Here is a 17,935-nt window from a genome sequence, read left to right as displayed (position 1 = left end):
AGCAAGACATCTCATGGAAATGGCATGAATGTCATATTAAAACTGGGGTCCTATTTTAAACCGTGTCTGTTTTCAACATTTTGCAGTCCTGAAGCAGCCAGGCAACATGCAACTTACATCATGATTATGATTCAATGGAAAACCCCTCAAGTATGAAGAATCAGTCTGTATTTGGTATAAGTGTACTGAATTAAGTGTCTAGCTTTCTCTAAAGAATTATATCTTTAGGCCTTTTTTTGCTGTTTTCTGATCTGAATCTTTCAGCATGTAATTAATTATAGCCAGGATATTGAAGCTATCTAAAATGGATACTTTATTATTTCAATTTATGGCCACCAATTCAAGTTCATGACTCTAGGAGTCTAAATATATTAAAAGAATAGTATAAAATCATAAAAACAGAAATAAACAACGCACATGAAGCACCAGCCAGGTTAAAGATCAGAGCAGAAAAAAAAACCTTGGATGAAGTATGAAGGACCTTACAAATCCTGCTTTATTACACAAATTATGTGCAATTCTTTATTATACTGGCATGGGATCTACAAAGTAGTAGGCAATCCTGGGGGTGGTTGGTGGCTTGAGAGTGTTCCTGCCACCTTTTGTTTAAATTTCACTTTTAATTGTGTTTTTAATTCTGTTTATAATGCTATCTTTTTATATGGTTTTATAGCTTTCATTTGTAAACCATCCAGAGTCACTCAGGGATGGGTGGTGTATAAATTAAGAATTATATTGCTAAATTTGCACCAGCCTTAAGATTTAATACATGAAATTTGATCAGATTAAGTCAAATGAACCATCTTGCCTTTCATATGCATTTTAATGTATGACCGAAGAATGTTTTGACTTTGGTGTGAATGATTGAAGCTTGAAGTGAAGTTGGTGATGACAGTGTTTTATTGATTGCAGCTTATGTTAAGTAGCAAATAATGGTTCTTAGGTAACTTGCTATACTTCTTTGGGTTCTACTGTACTCATGGTTTAGAACAGGGCTTTTCAACCAGTGGTACGGGTACCACCTGTGGTACATTGGCACCTGGCAGGTGGTATGCGATCATCCTAGAAAAGAGGTAGTGGGAGAGGGGAATGAGCTGAATGAGTGGCAGCACCGCACAAGCCTGAGCAAGAGATGGCTGGAGCTGCAGGGCTGTCGGCTCAGTGGAGGTGCCAGGATCAGCACCAGGCTCCAGCTGGAGCTTGACGCTGATCCTGGGGCTTCTGCTGAGCCCAGAAGCGCCGATCAGCTAGAATGTTGCAGCATCTCCAAAGTCTTGTGATTTACATTCAGATGCTTGGCAACTGATTCATATTTATGACGGTCACAGTGTCCCAGGGTCATGTGAAGTGACCAAAACTGCTGCAACTACCTAGCAGACAGGGCGGGGGGATAAAAACCAAACACCACCCCACCCCACCCCCACTGCCAATCCTCAACAGAAATGCTCACAACAATGAAAACCTCAAGGCAGGAGGAAGAGTACCGCCGGGTGGGCAGGCAGGTGTCTTGCTTGGCTGTGGCTTGAGGGCACTTTTTTCAGTGCCATTGTAACTTCGAACAGTCACTAAGTGAACTGTTGTAAGTCGAGGACTACCTGTACTTCATCACTTTTTTCCTTTTTTTTTCGGTCATCAAGTTTTTGACACCTTGCTAGGCAACTGGTAGTACTCTGATGTTCCCATATCCTAAAAGTGGTACAGTGGGTGAAAAGGTTGAAAAGCCCTGGTTTAGAAGAGATTAGGATGTATTTTTTCTGTGAAATAGGTCATCACTGTGTGTTTGTTACTTCTGGAAATGGAAATTTAGAATGATCACACCATTTCAGTGAGAACCTAGCTAACAATTGTTTTTGACCTCTGAAAATGAGTTAATTTGTAGTATCACAAAGAAGATGTTAATTAAAAATCTGGAAAGGACCCTGAAGTTGACAACTGATGTTATGAAGCCTGTGGTGCTCAAACTGTAGTAAAGAAGATGGAGTGAAGAGGGGCCAAACCATCACTTCAGGACTTCCTGTTCTTCTTTACGCTGAAGATAGTTTTTAATTACATTGGCTATATGTTTGGGGCCATTGTTCTGCTGCAGAATAAATTTGAGGCCAGTCACACGTCTCCCTGATGGTATGGCATGATGGATAAGTATCTGCCTGTATTTCTCAGCATTGAGGACAACTTTGATCCTGACCAAATCTCCAACTCCATTTACAGAAATGCAGCCCCGAGCTTGCAAGGAAACTCCACTACACCATGCTTCACTGTTGCCTGCAGACACTCATTATTGCACCGCTCTCCAGACCTTCACCGAATACACTCCCTCCTCCTACAGCCAAATATTTCAAATTTTGACTCATCAGTCCAGAGTACCTGCTGCCATTTTTCTGCACCCCAGTTTCCATGTTTTCATGTATAGTTGAGTCACTTGGCCTTGCACACATACACATACACACATGCACACAGAGGAGAGACATGTCAAAATATTTAAGTGGGTATCTAGATTGGCTTCTTTGCTGTGAACTTTCCCTGGGAAAAATGACAGCAGAAATAACAAATAATATATGCTTTGGTCGGTCAAGGAAATGAATGTCAATTGATGTGGTAGGGTGGGATGTTGCAATATAATGAGTACTAGAGAAGATCAGCAGTTTGGCGGGTCGAATCCTGAGTGCCGCGTAACAGAGTGAGCGCCTGTTACTCGTCCCAGCTTCTGCCAACCTAGCAGTTCGAAAGCACGTAAAAATGCAAGTAGAAAAATAGGGACCACTACGGTGGGAAGGTAACAGCGTTCCGTGCGCCTTTGGCGTCCAGTCATGCCGGCCACATGACCACGGAGACATCCTCGGACAAACGCTGGCTCTTCGGCTTTGAAACGGAGATGAGCACCGGCCCCTAGAGTCGGAAACGACTAGCACGCATGTGCGGGGGAACCTTTACCTTTGCCTTTTTAGAGAAGGGAAGAATGTTCGTTGAGATTATGTGAACTGGATGGTCCAACTTGAATAGCTCCCTCCTTTGATGCATACCACATTTGGGGTACAAATTGATAAACAGATGTTTACACAGATAAGATTAAGAGCAGATTCCAGCACAACAGAAAGCAGTAATTAAGTGTTGCTTATTAAAATTTCGGAAATGTAGGAGAGAGAAGTAGTTAAGGGTATTACTTCTATGCATATTGTGGTCTAAAAATCCAGATTTTGGAAAAGGTTTGATTCTGTATGTGAATACAATCATTTTTTCCCTAATAAGTTATTTACATTCAAAGCTTCAACAAAACTTGAGTAAGACTATGTGCATCTAGATTTTTCGCTTCTTCGATCTCATTTCCTATCATTAATTCTGGATGGGGTTACATTATCCTAAATTATCCTCAAGAGCCTTGGTGGAGCAGTGGTCTAATGCCTCCTTAAGTAACACCAGCTGCCTGCAATTAGTGCAGGTTCGCGTCCCACCAGGCTCAAGGTTGACTCAGCCTTCCATCCTTCCGAGGTAGGTAAAATGAGGACCCAGATTGTTGGGGGCAATTAAGCTGACTTTGTAATAATGCCGCTTGGGGTGTGTGTGAAAGCCCTAATAAGCAGGCATATACATAGAATGAAGGCTACTGCTAAGCTTGTAAGCCGCCCTGAGTCTTCGGAGAAGGGCGGGATATAAATGGAATTAAAATAAAATAAAATAAAAATAAATAAATAGAATCAGTGCTCATTTGGCGAATCCTTCTGGACTTGCAGCTTTTGTTCAAAGAGCAACTGGCAACTATGACCAGGAAGGCTTTTGTAAAACTCTGTGTTATATATCAGTGCTTTGGTTATCTCCCAAGTGGAGTAGGGCGTTATGGTCTACATGGAATTGCCCTTGAAGAACATCTAGATTCTAGAAGCTGCAGTTGGTCCAGAATGCAGTGGCACAAGCAATTATGGGTGTGCCTTTATACAATGATATTAACGCCTTTATTTCACAAGCTGCAGTGGCACCCAGTTTCCTCCAGGTGCAATTCATGGGGCTTGTCCTTTACAGCATGGAGCTGCTTTATTTAAGGCAGAGGTCCTCAACCTTTTGGACACCAGGGAGAGAGATTTTTCCACAGATCGGAGCGGGTGTGGTTTTCTGTGCTGCCTGCATCCTACGGCTTTCCTTGTTTGTGGCCTGGTTGCTGGCATGCCACATTTGAAATGTTCCCTTGTAAAATTTTAAGTGTCCTCTGTTCCAATAGAACAGCAGTTGAAATATTTGGTGTGCTCTGTCCTACGGAGTTTTTTTTTTTAAAACACCTTGAAACAAGCCCCTTGCTTTCCTGTTTTTCATTTTAGAGTCACAAAACTTGAGTTGCTGTTCTATGTTGAAAATGTCTCCCAGCCAGAAAAAAGTATTTGATCAAGGGGATTATGTTTTTAAAAAATTCTGAACCACGCAGTAGAAGCAACAGTTAAACATACTTTTCTGCAAACTCTGCCTTCACAAACAGCCTCAGAACACACCAGAAATGAAGCAATAAAAATACCTTCATTTCAACATACTCAGGAACAATGTAATGGAGAAATACTTTTCTGGCTTTGGTTGAGGCTTGTTTTTAATATACGTACACAGTGTACAATTTTGTACTTGGTAGTCTGCTTGATAAAGCACAACATACATAGTGAATATCAAGACAACATTGTTACATGGAACTCAAAATTTCCCATACAAAAAAACCAACAATACACTTAGTTACCTCCCTACTTGAGTTTGGAACATTTTGCACAGCCCTAGTTTATGTTCCGTTTATGCAAGGCAGTCTTATATGAGCAGGTTTTATCTCAGCTGGTAGACTCAGATTGGCAAATGGATTGCCTTCTAATGAAAGGGCTCATGTCAGAGGTGAACTACAATATTTTAAAATCATTTTTCTTAAAGTAAACCATGAAAATAGACAGTACAACGTAGGGGGAGAGGGAACATCTAAAAATAAAAACATATCTCAGACTTCCGTTTTCCTCCCTTGTCCTCCTAGCTTTTTGCTTTTTAAACTGATATTTCACATTTTTATGTATAAGATTGTGATATATTGTTTTGAAACTTAAGGTGGGTGACTGATAGGTGACTGATCATTTTACATCTTGAACTTTGTGGAACTTAGTATATAATAAACTATTGAACTCATGGGCAGCATTAGTGTTGTATATATATTCTCTAAAAATTTACATATTTAGTTAACTTGTTTTACAACAGCAATGTTGGCTCAAGATTAGATTATGCCGTCAGAAAACTCTGTGGAATAGATTTCTCTTTATGTCATGCCTGTTTCTTTCTAGGTTATTTTTTATTGACTGTGGCATAAAAATGAGTTGCTGCTGAGTAGTAGTATGTTATATCCAAACATTTTGAATGCATAATAGCTGCAAAATGACTCAGCTTTGTCTGGAGACATTTTCACCTTAGAGTGAATGGCAGTATTTTCTCAATACGCTTATTGAAGGTGATTTAAAAAGTTAGGATGTTACAATAATTTCTTTTTAGAAAATGATGTTTACATTAGGTTAGCTTTGCTGATTTATATCTGCATGTAATAAAAGAAGGGAAGAGGTATTAGAAGTGATAGTTACAGTAATAGTACTAGTTATTGTTTAGGCTTTTCCTTCCATTTCCATCTTTTTTTACTTATTTCTCCTCCCACCCCAATCCAATAACAGATGTTGCTGGCTAACAACATCCTAATTACAGTACACATCAACATAATAACTGTACCCAAGTCTTCTCACATATTCCAAACCACCATCCTCTTCCTCCTCCTCCTCCTCCTCCTCCTCCTCCTCCTCCTCCTCCTCATTATTATTATTATTATTATTATTATTATTATTATTATTATTATTAAAGTTTTCAGATTCTTACTTTCAACTGTGAGACAGTTATTTTCCTTTATTTTTTCCCTATGGTCTTACACTTTTTTACCCACTAGTTCACAATTCCACATAGTCCATCTAGGTTAAGGCATGGTTAATCATGTTCTTGCTTAGACAAAGACACCCATCTTTCTACATACGGTAATTGGCTGAAGTAGCCTAATTTATAACGTATAAATTTAAAAACCACCCAAATTAAGTTCCAGGACATTCATAATTCTCAACTCTTCCATTCTACTTTACTCCTGCCTAAGACTAATAAGGTGTATGGCTAGATGTGTCTGACTGACGTAAAACAATATTTTAGGATTAGGAATTCACATTAAATGAACCGTGCTATATTTTAATAGAATGGTTTTTCAAACTGTGGTACACATACCACTAGTGGTACTTTGGCACCTGGCAGTTGGTATGTCAATGCTGCAAACATTGACATGTTTTTGCACTGACAATATAAGAGGCAGCCTTTTGCTTTAACTGTTTGGTGTCAGTGTTAGCCTGAATTTTGTTTGAACTGTCTCATTAATTGGAACCATGACATCTGGTTTTGAATCGCTAAAATGCAGGAGGAATGCAACCTGGATGCTTTGACATGATAAGGGATAGCCGCTGGAGAAGGGAAGTGAAACTTTGTGTGTTAAATTAATTGGTAAATGTGATTTATGATGTGTAAATAAGGGAGGGAAATTCTGTATGATGTATGTCAAGGGGAGGAGAATTCAGATTCTGGCATCCATCCATGAGTGCTGATGCTCCGTTCTGCTCATTATAGACTTTTTAAAATAAATAATCATGCAGTGCTCTTTGATGTGTCTTTTTAATCGGAACCATGACATCATGCCAGAATCTTCTTTCTTTCAAACATCCCGGGAGTCCTGAGCCCCCACCGTTGTCTCTAGTCAGGGAGATAAGCTGGCAAAGATTCAGGGAAGAATCTCAACCATGGGAAGAGAAAGCCTGGCTGCTGGCGAGACACAGCAGCAGCAGTGGGGCCCCCAGCAACCATTGAACCAACAACCAGGGTGGGGCCAGCAGCAATGGGGGCCCCAGCAACCAATGATGAGCCCACCCTTCAGAGCAACCTTTGATGGGGACCCAGAGAAACTGATTTTCTTCCTCAACCAAGTACGCTCTCACTTGAATCGCTGGGCCCATCTCTACCCGGTTCCAGGTGCTATGGTCAATGTGATTGTGTCCAGCCTAGAGGGAGAAGCATCCGAATGGTTGAACAATTTATATAACAAGCAAGCTCCTGACCCCCACCTTTTTCTCCTAGGGTTGAGGGAAAGATTTGAGGACCCATCCATTGCCCTCAAAGCGGAAGAACAAATCCACAAGATAAAACAAGCTGGCCGGCCTGCCCTGGAGTATGTGCGGGAGTTTCGAAAGATGGCTGGTCAGATAGAGAGATGGCCTGAGCAATCCATAATTCATCTTTTTAGAGAAGGGTTAGACCACCTTTCTCAGGCATGTATCTACCGACTGCATGGTGCCCCAAGTGAATAATTTCAGATAGAGGAGTGCAGTTCACAGCAAAATTTTGGAGGAATTTCCTTACAGTAATTGGATCATCTCAAGGCTTATCATCTGCTTTTCATCCAGCTACCAATGGGGCTGCAGATTCCACTAACAAAATGGTGGAGCAATACCTCAGATGCTATGTTTCCTACTAACAGACAAACTGGACTGACCTCCCTTTCGATGAGGTGGCCTACAATAATTCTGTGCACAGCAGCACTGGCTACACGCCTTTCAGAGTAGCCACAGGAAAAGAGTTCAGCCCAATGCCTGACTACCCTGAGGTGCCCTCCGCTTCCCAGACACTTGATCAATGGGTGAGGGGTGGGAAGAGGTTTGGAGAAACACAAAAACAGCGTTAAAAAAGACTTCTGAGACTTATAAAAAACAGGCTGATAAAAAAGAGGGCTCCCCAAAGAACATTCCAAGTTGGGGAGAAGGTTTATCTGTCAACTAAATATTTACTTCTCAAATTACCCAGCAAGAAATTAGAACCGAAATTCTTGGGGCCTTTCCCCATTGTGAGAATCATCAACCCGGTCACAGTAAAATTGAAACTCCCCAGACACTTGGGAAAAATTCACTCGGTTTTCCATTGTAGCTTACTGAAATCTTTTCGGGCCTCCACTTTAAGACCTCCCCCTAAGAAGGACCTGGACCCCTCGTAGTAGTGGGTCAGACCTATTATGAAGTGAAATGTATTCTTGATTCTAGAATCTTTAAGGGAAAATTGCAGTACCTAGTACAATGGAAGGGATACCCATTGTCTGAAGCCATTTGGGTGAAATCTAGCGATGTGAAAGCTGACAGACTTATCAAAAAGTTTTATGAGAACCACCCCAACAAACCAAAAGCCAGCCCCTAACTTGTGTTTTGTTTACATTACAGGATCTGTCCTTTTTGTAAGGGTGGGGGTGGATGTCAATCCTGCAAACTTTGACATGTTTTTGCACTGACAATATAAGAGGCAGCCTTTTGCTTTAACTGTTTGGATTTGAATCACTAAAACGCGGGAGGAATGCAACCCAGATGTTTTGACAAGATAAGGGATAGCCGCTGCAGAAGGGAAATGAAACTTTGTGTGTTAAATTAATTGGTAAATGTGATTTATGACGTGTAAATAAGGGAAATTCTGTATGATGTGGTGTGTCAAGGTGAGGAGAATTCAGATTCTGGCATCCATCCATGAGTGCCGATGGTCGGTTCTGCTCATTATAGACTTTTTAATATAAATAATCATGCAGTGCTCTTTGATGTGTCTTTAATTGGAACCATGACACATATGATGGGTTGAAAAGCACTGTTAAAAAATGTTAAAAAAGTATAAAAGTAGTGGAGGGGATGAGCTGAAGCGGTGGCAACGCCATACAGGCCAGTGGGAGAATCAGCTGGAGCTGTGGTGTTGCCAGGGCTCTGCTGAGCACCCAGCTGATTGGTGCTTGTGGAAACAGCTCACAGCCTTGGGGAAAGGAGTCAGCTGCAGCTACACCAAAGGGAAAACAAGTGGGGAGAGAGAGGAGAAGATATAAAAGTAGGCTTTGGAGGGAAAGGGAGAGAAAAAACAAGATGTGGAAGAAGAAGGGGACAGGGATGGAGAAAGAGAGACAGAGAAGAGGAGAGGCTTCTATGAGTCAACCAGAAGGAGAGAAGGGGATAGAACAGTACAAAGATTAATGTCAGAGAAATAAGCACAAGTTTCCCATTGAAAGTGTTTTCCGGTGAGACAACCTGGTCTACCCCAAATAAGGGACAAAGCATACTGTTTCCACTTTAAGTCTCCCTTTAATTCTTTGTTGGTAAATTTAAATTTCCCATTAAAAGTGTGGTAAGTGGGAGTACGGATAGTCCTCAACCTACAACCACAACTGAGCCCCAAATTTATGTTGCTAAGTGAGAAATTTGTTAAATGAGTTTTGTCCCATTTTATGACTTTTCTTGCACTGCAGTTGTTAAATTAGTAACACAATTGTTAAGTGAATCTGTATTCCCCATTGACTTTGCTTGTCAGAAGGTTGCAAAAGGGGATCACGTGACCCTGGGACACTGTGACCATCATAAATATGAATCAGTTGCCAAGCATCTGAATGTAAATCACGTGAGCCTGGGGATGCTGCAATGGTTTTAAGTGTGAAAAAGGGTCATAAATCACTTTTTTCAGTGCCGTTGTAACTTCAAACAGTCACTAAGCAAACTTGTAAGTTGAGGACTACCTGCACTTTATCACTTTTTTCTTTCTTTCTTTCTTATTTGGCCAAGTTTTTGACATACTGCTAGGCAACTGGTGGTACCCGAATAGAATATTGCCATATCCTAAAAGTGGTACAATCTGTGAAAAGGTTGAAATGCACTGTTTTAATACAGGAAAACTACCGGCATGTTTCTTGATCTTACTGAGCAGTCATTGAAGCCATCATAAGAAAGTAGGCCCATTCTTTATTCTGTAATATACGTGTCTGAAGCTGCGTGTTTCTCATCTTTGGCAATTAAAATGCACAGATTTCAATTCCCCAGTCAACCTTAAGATCATAAAGTTAAACCTTCAATCTTAAACTTGGTAAAGTTGAGAAACATTGGTCTAAAACAATATCCTCCAATTGAAGTGTCCTCCAGATGTCCAGACTTCACATTCCAGAACTGTCAGCTCTGATTTTGTTAGTTTTGAGAGTAAACTTTATGCAGCTGGAGGTTGCCCATGCTTAAAAGAACACAAGATTATGTTCTTAAAGTATTCAGATCCCACCACACAACAACTTTGTCACATATCTTTGGTTTTCAGAAAATGATCAAATACTCAGTGTGGAAGTGTCTTCTCGGGATTTCCCCCTATTTTATTCATAACAGGAGATACATACAAACTTAGTATCTGTGCGAGGCGAATTCTATAGTATTAAGGCAATTAAACAGTCATTTTCTCTTATCTACAGTGGTCATAAATGAACAGGAGTGCAGCATTGATTTATTGCTACTCAAGCCAATATTTCTAAATTAACAGTATCTTTCTAAGGTATTATGCCTATGGCTACATGTTTATGTAACTAGTTTTGCATTCCCCTTTTGTCTTAGTTAAACAAGATTTCAATAATACTTGGCTGACAATCAGTCTGCAACATGTCATTTACTTTGATCTTTCTCTGGATCATGATTTCCCCTATTGCTCAGATCGGTTTCAGTTCATTTATTTCAGGGGGTCTTCAGGTCACTCAGGAGCATTTTATCTCCCCTTTCCCAGAGCAACCATTAACAATCCAGCTTTCTGCACCCAAACCATCATGGTTTATCAGTCATGTCAAGCTTAGCCAGCATATCATCCCCTTTTCACATCCTGTCAAAAAGTTTATTTGGAATTCTTATCTGAAAGCAACTCATTCTTTGATACACAATGCAGCTTGATTTTTCATGAAGCAATCAGATGGGCTTCTTTTAGAGCACTGATACATTTTATACCAGCCTTTTTCCACTTTGTGCTCTCCAAATGAAAATTAGTGGAGCTGAAAAGAAACATACATTATGCACAACTGTTTGGCAAATAATGGTCATGTTTTGGGATCTCTTATCTTACACTCATTGCTACATGTTTGTGGCTAGCATGGTGACATGACAGTACTTTTAAACCCATTCTCATAGTAGCTGTTGACCATTTATTGAAAAGGTGGCAAAAACTGCAGTTGTGTTATGTTGACCTTCCTAGTTGTGAATATAGTAAAGGATAAAGGTGAAACAATGCTCTCCTTTTTTTCTTAAATAGGCACCCTAAATCCAGTCTTAAGGATGATTTTCTTTTCTTCCATTGCCTGGGCAGCATAAAAAGCAAAGTTCTGCTGATAGGTATCTGATTGATTGAGATATGCAATATTGTGAGAGGAGTGGAACGCATCTCAGCTATGAAATTGGCAAAGGGAACAAAAGAGATGAGAAGAAACACCCCTCCCAAAGGAGCTAGTAGGCAGTGGATGATGGGGACCTCTAAGCTAATGGAGTAGGAGGGTAACGTTTATGTTCATTTAGCTAAAATGTGGATTCTAAAAGATAAAACCCTTTTTTGTAATGCTTTCTAAAATTTTAAGCATCTAACTATTTTTATATTTTCCTTAATAGGCTCATAAATCAGTGAACTTCGTTTCAACTCTTCTTCAAATCACTATGTCAGAACAACTGGATTTACCAGTGAGACAGGCAGGCAAGTAACAGTTCATCATTTTTATAGTATAAATATTTAGTACTATTAAAAAGTGATTATGAGTAGCAAAATGAAATAATGGAAAGTAGATTTTAATGTGGAGTAATACTATATAAACAGGAAAAGGATGGTCTTTGAAATCTGGGTCAGGAGAATAATCCTTGTATATGTAAATATATAAAGAAAGAGAGAGAGAGAGAGAGAGAGAGAGAGAGAGAGAGAGGGAGAGAGAGAGAGAGAGAGAGATGGATGATAGGTCATCTCATCCTTCTTTGTAATTCCACATTTTTAAAAAGACATAAAAGTAAATAACTTTACTAGATAACAATAAACTTTTCGAGCTATTATGTCTGAGAAACATACATTATTAATCTTGCTTGAATATCAGTAATATTGAACACAATTAGGTATCCAGTCATGTAATGCATGTCTTATGAATTTAGATAAAATTTTTATTAGCTGAAGCGTTTTTAAGAAAAATACTATGTTATGATTCCGTTGAGGAGTAAGCTGAACTAAAGTAATTTGTGTCATGGCTATCGTCAATATCATGTACAATATTTTTGTATATATTGAAAGAGCAAATCATGGATATTTGTTGTCATTAAATTATCCCTACTGAAACTTTGCTTTTAATTTATTAATTAGACATTTGAAATATATAGCATGTTTTGCATATTTTCTCTTATCAAGACATTTTGGCAATTCAGTCTCCTTCAGCTTATTCTAGTCCCCTAACATTGATATTAGTTGCGCTGATAGGTGCCATACATATCAGGGTGTGTATTCCTGCCATAAAGTTTAAGAAATTTTTGTACAAGCATTAAAGTTAAATAAATAATGTGTGACAGACATTCTCACATCAATTTTTTCTTTGCAAAAATTCATAATTATCAATAGGCATTTTATGCCTGAAATAGTCTGAGGTGAGAGTAATGACTGATACTTAGTTTGATGTCTAGGGATTTAATCTACCACACCACACAGTGATGTAGAAGCAGTGATTGCATGTAGCTCACTTTTCTTCCATTTTTTTAAAAAATAAAGAAGCAACAAATTTTAGGACAAAATTATACAGGATGGAGTACTTTATAAAGTTCCATGTTCTGCTTGTGTGCTGGTTGTGAGCTAATAGTTATGTCTAATAGATTTTTACAGATGCATCATAATACAATTTTAGGGCATCTTAATACTGTTATTTGACAGGTGTTATATACTTGAAGAATATGATAACCCAGTATTGGCCTGACCGGGGAATTACTCCAGGGGATAACCCGCCTTACTCAATACCAGAAGAAGATAGACATTGTATTCGAGAGAATATTGTAGAAGCTATTATTCATTCTCCTGAACTGATCAGGTATATTCAAAGTTGTGGTCACAAAGTATTCTTGTTCCAAATTCATTCTTAATTGGAGTATTTTCAGTCTAACTAGAAAGTATAATACTGATACTGTGCTCTTAAATTTATATTGGGATAGGGAAATTCATGGGCATTACACAGTGTAATTGACAGAAGAGAATGCCTATTGTATTTTATTAAAATACTGACATTTAAGTAAACTCCTTGGTGTTCTCAGAGCCTAACATTGTATTTACTTCTACTTCAAACATTAATCTGTCAATGTATAGAAAATCAAAATAGCAGTATTATTTGTAAAATATCTCATATGTTCCAGAGTACAGCTTACTACTTGCATTCATCATATTATCAAGCATGATTATCCCACTCGCTGGACTGCTGTTGTTGAGAAAATTGGATTTTATCTCCAGTCTGATAATAGTGCCTGTTGGCTGGGAATACTCCTTTGTCTTTATCAACTTGTGAAGAACTATGAGTAAGTTATTATGTGTTGTGTGTGTGTGTGTGTGTGTGTTTTGTGTGGGTGTGTGTGTAGTGTGCTTTAACAGTAATTCGCATTACTGTTGTCTATACATTAGAGTTATATGAATAATCTGAATAAAACATGAAATTGAATTTAAGATTGGATTTGACAGATTTTGAAGTACAGGAGATAGGACTTTTTCATAAGGAATATCTTCTACAATTGCAGACATAAACATGTGATAGAGGTAGTGCTCGCTTAGCGATTATTTGTTCAGCAAGCGAAGTATTGATGGTGCTGAATGAGGAGGATTTCAGAATTGTTTCTGGAAGTTGCGGCTCTCACAGCATTCCCTTGGACATGTGATTGCAATTCAGGGTTTGACAACCAGATCATAATTATGATGGTTGCAGCATCTCCTGGCCATGTAATTTTCATTTGCAACCCTGCCTGCCAACTTCCCATAAGCAAAGTCAATGGGGAAGCCGGCAGGAGGTTGCAAGTTGCTCCTGCCACTGCTGCTTTTTTGCCCCAAGGTGGGATGAGCATCTCATTGCACGTGCTCATGCGCGCGCACACATACACATATGTATTCTGTAGCACTCAAAGCAGCCACCTATCTGCCCATAGTTTTCACCCTGATTACCTGGGATATAGTTTCAATGGTATAAGAAAACACTTTGATTTCCAATTTGTCTCATTGTGGTTAATCCCGAGCTGAACAACCTGCATAGTCCACACTTAAGAGTAGCAATAGGAATCACTTCTCGGCCTTTTGGCTAAGGTCAAATTGTCACTAAGTGAACAGGTCCTATGATGACATGTTTAATGAGAGAAATTCAGTCCCAATTACCATTGTAACCCCAAAACTACCTGTGCATCTGCTGCAGAAGTTCAGCAAACTGCTAGATGGTGGCAGTGATATATTTTGGTTTGTGTCTCTTTGCTGCTTGCTATCCATTGGTAATCTGGATTTTTAGATAGACTTTGCCTACTAAAATCTATGTATGCTTGCCTCTTTCACAGACAATACTGAAATGCTACACCAGTGTTTCTCAACTTGAGAACTTTTAGGCGTGTGGACGTCAACTCCCAAAATGTAGGATTTCTGGGGCTTGATGTCAACACATCTTAACGTTGCCAAATTTAAGAAACACTATGCTACACTTCCAATTATTTGTATTATATATGAATATGTTACTGTCTTGGTGTTTTTTATTATTAGGACAAGTTAATTTTTATAGTGTTTTTTAAAAATTAATGCTTTCAAATTAGTCTCGACACCTATATAAATTGGATCTTTGTCTGTGAAATTGGTCTGTGAAAATTCTTGCTCTTTAAATTGCTTCAAAAATTTCTCCCATATTAGCATATTATTTTTAAACAAATACTGTTACTGAAGATTATGTTCAAGAAGTATCTAAAACACTCAGTTAAGAAAATATGTCAGATTATTTTAAAAGTTTGGTTTTTTTGCAGCCCAAAAATGTGCTGAAGTGAGTTGAAGTAAGCCTGATTCTAAAAACTGGCCATGTATTGCAGAAACATTTTTCTTAAAGAAAGCAGATGCAAATGAAAATGTTAAAAGTGTCAAGTTGTATGTACTCAAACTTTTTGTCATCCATTAAGATACCCCTAAATTAAGAGAAGGAAAATTGTTATATGGGGGATTAGCTTAAGATACCCATTTCATTCCTTAAATTGACATCCAGTTAACAATGAAAAAAAATGACCCAAACATGGCTGTGCCTACAGTGGATGCTACAAAAGAGGCATTGGACAAACTGCATTTATGTGATTATAGCACATATAGTAGTATTCTTATTCTTCTCCATCGTGCATTTAAAAAAGAAAGATATACAGCAAAACATCTTTATTTATGATAATTATGTATATTCAGAGAACTCAACAAGACAGAGGATTACATGTTTCCTCTGCAGTACTTTGGAAATAGGTTAAAAGTTCTTCATTTTTAATCAGTGATGGAGCCAATAGTGTTTTTTTTTCTAAAATCAGCTCTTAACTATTTTTCAAAGATACAAAAAACCAGAAGAGAGGACTCCATTGATAGCAGCAATGCAACACTTCTTGCCTGTTCTGAAAGATCGTTTCATCCAGCTTCTTTCTGATCCGTCTGATCAGTCTGTTCTCATCCAAAAACAGATCTTCAAAATCTTTTATGCCCTTGTTCAGGTTTGTCCTTTTACAAATAAATAGTTTTAATCTGTAATCTTGGAACGATTACATGTTGATGCTTAACCAAGAAAGTGGATAATTTAAGAAATTAAATATAGAGTGGATTGTTTGAGGTTGTTTATATCTTTGCTTAATTTATAATCATAGCTTGTTTTTGCTTTGCTCATAATTTTTCTCAACAGTATACATTACCCCTGGAGTTGATCAATCAGCAAAACCTAGCAGAATGGATAGAAATTTTGAAGACGGTTGTGGACCGAGATGTACCAGCTGTAAGTATTTGTTTTATGCAGACTACATGGTTTATGTATGACATTGTGTGTGAGTTGGTTGTATGATTGAATATACAAATAAATGATATACACGGCTATATTATTTTTATCTATAGACAACGTAAGCTGTGCAATGAATGGGATTCTAGTTACATTTATAGATTTTTCTCACTTTCTTATAAGCACGTCCCTTGGAATTGTAGAGCTGACATGAAAATTCAGAAGTAAAAGTTGCAAGCCTCTTGGTTATTTCCCTTTGTATCTTGCGATTCTAAATCTTTTGTGGGGTAAGAGAGTAAACATATTTATAATAAGGGATGGGCGTCCTATGGCCCCAATCTCCCTTTTCTCAGCTTCAAGGCTTCCTCCAATAGTTGAAAACTGACAGCAATTTTTCTCACATTTTTCAGGTGGGAAATTTAAAAATTGTAATCGTAATATGACCCTAAAAAAAGGCCCCAAGTTGCATCTATGGTGCATATACAAATAAAATAAATCCTTATCCTATAGAGATGCAAGACAAGAACTGCTGATTTTACAACATTTCCCTGTTGACTATAGCTGTCATCCCTCCCCAAAATTTCAAATGTGATTCCTATCCATCAAAAGATGGTTCTCCCTGTGTTTAATTAGTCTTTAAAGTAAAAGCACAGAAGCCTAGTATTACATTATAAATTAATACTATATATTTTAACTTGGTTTCAAAAGGAAACTCTCCAGGTGGATGAAGATGATAGGCCTGAATTACCATGGTGGAAATGTAAGAAGTGGGCCCTCCACATCTTAGCCAGACTTTTTGAAAGGTAACTTTTTTTTTCACAAGGCTCATTTTTAAGTATTTTAAATGTTATTTTTTTGTTACATGTGCATCATATATTACAGTGTTATCTTGATTTTTTTTTACTAATATTGCAATAGGTATGGAAGCCCTGGTAATGTTTCCAAGGAATACAATGAATTTGCTGAAGTTTTTTTAAAGGCATTTGCTGTTGGTATACAGCAGGTAGGATTTGTTTTTGTTATAATTTGGGTTTGATTGAGTATTAATTAAGCCTTACTATCATTTTTTGTTTAAAAATTAAACATCATTTGAACTTAAGTAGATGGTGCTTGAAATAAAATCAGTAGTTCCTGTTTCTCGTTTTGCCAAATGGAATCTATTATTTCCTAGAAAACACAATTAACTTCTTTAGTCAAGGAGATTAAATTCTGTCTTAGTTGATAGAAGAGGCGTTTGAATGTTGATGTGCATAATGAGTCACATTCAAGTTTCTTAAGGTCAAATACCTGACATTCCAAGCAATTAGACTTTGCATACATTTTCCTTCTTCATATGTATCACCTTGCACTAAATAAAGCATTGCTTCATACCAAATAATATAGTTCATTTGCATTCGCACATTCTTCACTCTTTCTCCTTTTGGGATAAGCTGTATTACAATGTGCGCAGAAAAGAGTAAGAAATAGTAAGGCAAAGGAATGAAAGGAGAAAATATAGCTAAAGTATTTGGACTAGAAGATATCCAAGGTCTCTCCCAACTTTATTCTGATAGAAATGTATTCACACCAATAACCATTCATTATACTTTTCTCCTTATCTTTATATCTCTATAAACCATCCTGGTTTCTACCACATCCATACAGCTTTTCATGCATTGCCCAGATTTTTCAAACTTCTTTTCAGGATCTCATCTCCATCCACTCATAACTTTTTTGAATTTTCCCCCCCCCCCTCCCTCTTAATTTATTTACTTTGTATTTGGTCACATTCGTTCAGCCTTTGTTTATTCTGCACCCTGCCTCTTCTTTTTTATCACATACATTTCTTAAAGTCACCAAATCTTACTTCACTTAACCTACTATTTTATGTTTCTCCTGGCGTATCTGATGTCCACTTATATTCTAGATAAGTGGACATCAGATATGCCAGGAGAAACATAAAATAGTAGGTTAAGTGAAGTAAGATTTGGTGACTTTAAGAAATGTATGTGGGCAAGAGAATGCTACTATATATAGCTAGCTTCTTTTTCTTTTTTCTTTCTGCCACCCTCTTTCAGCAACACTCACGGT

The 17,935-nt window shown here is 38.0% G+C and overlaps 1 protein-coding gene across 3 annotated transcripts in view; it reads left to right on the top strand.

Annotated features, from left to right (window-relative positions):
• Positions 1–17,935, top strand: part of IPO7 (importin 7) — a 46,267-nt gene that overhangs the window by 1,334 nt on the left and 26,998 nt on the right. For 2 of the 3 annotated variants that reach the window (XM_083349447.1, XM_083349446.1), the window contains exons 2-8: positions 11,490–11,571; positions 12,778–12,931; positions 13,251–13,409; positions 15,434–15,590; positions 15,776–15,865; positions 16,574–16,668; positions 16,784–16,868. In XM_083349447.1, the coding sequence (XP_083205573.1) occupies positions 11,490–11,571; positions 12,778–12,931; positions 13,251–13,409; positions 15,434–15,590; positions 15,776–15,865; positions 16,574–16,668; positions 16,784–16,868 (822 nt within the window). Of the gene's footprint in view, positions 1–92; positions 151–11,489; positions 11,572–12,777; positions 12,932–13,250; positions 13,410–15,433; positions 15,591–15,775; positions 15,866–16,573; positions 16,669–16,783; positions 16,869–17,935 lie in introns of those variants that run through there. The other variant, XM_083349448.1, reaches the window with a different exon arrangement.

Source organism: Vipera ursinii (genome assembly GCF_947247035.1).
Source record: "Vipera ursinii genome assembly, chromosome: 1".
NCBI classification, from domain to species: Eukaryota; Metazoa; Chordata; class Lepidosauria; order Squamata; family Viperidae; genus Vipera; species Vipera ursinii.
The sequence above is the reverse complement of the archived record's forward strand: the minus strand, read 5'-3'. Positions and strand labels throughout refer to the sequence as shown.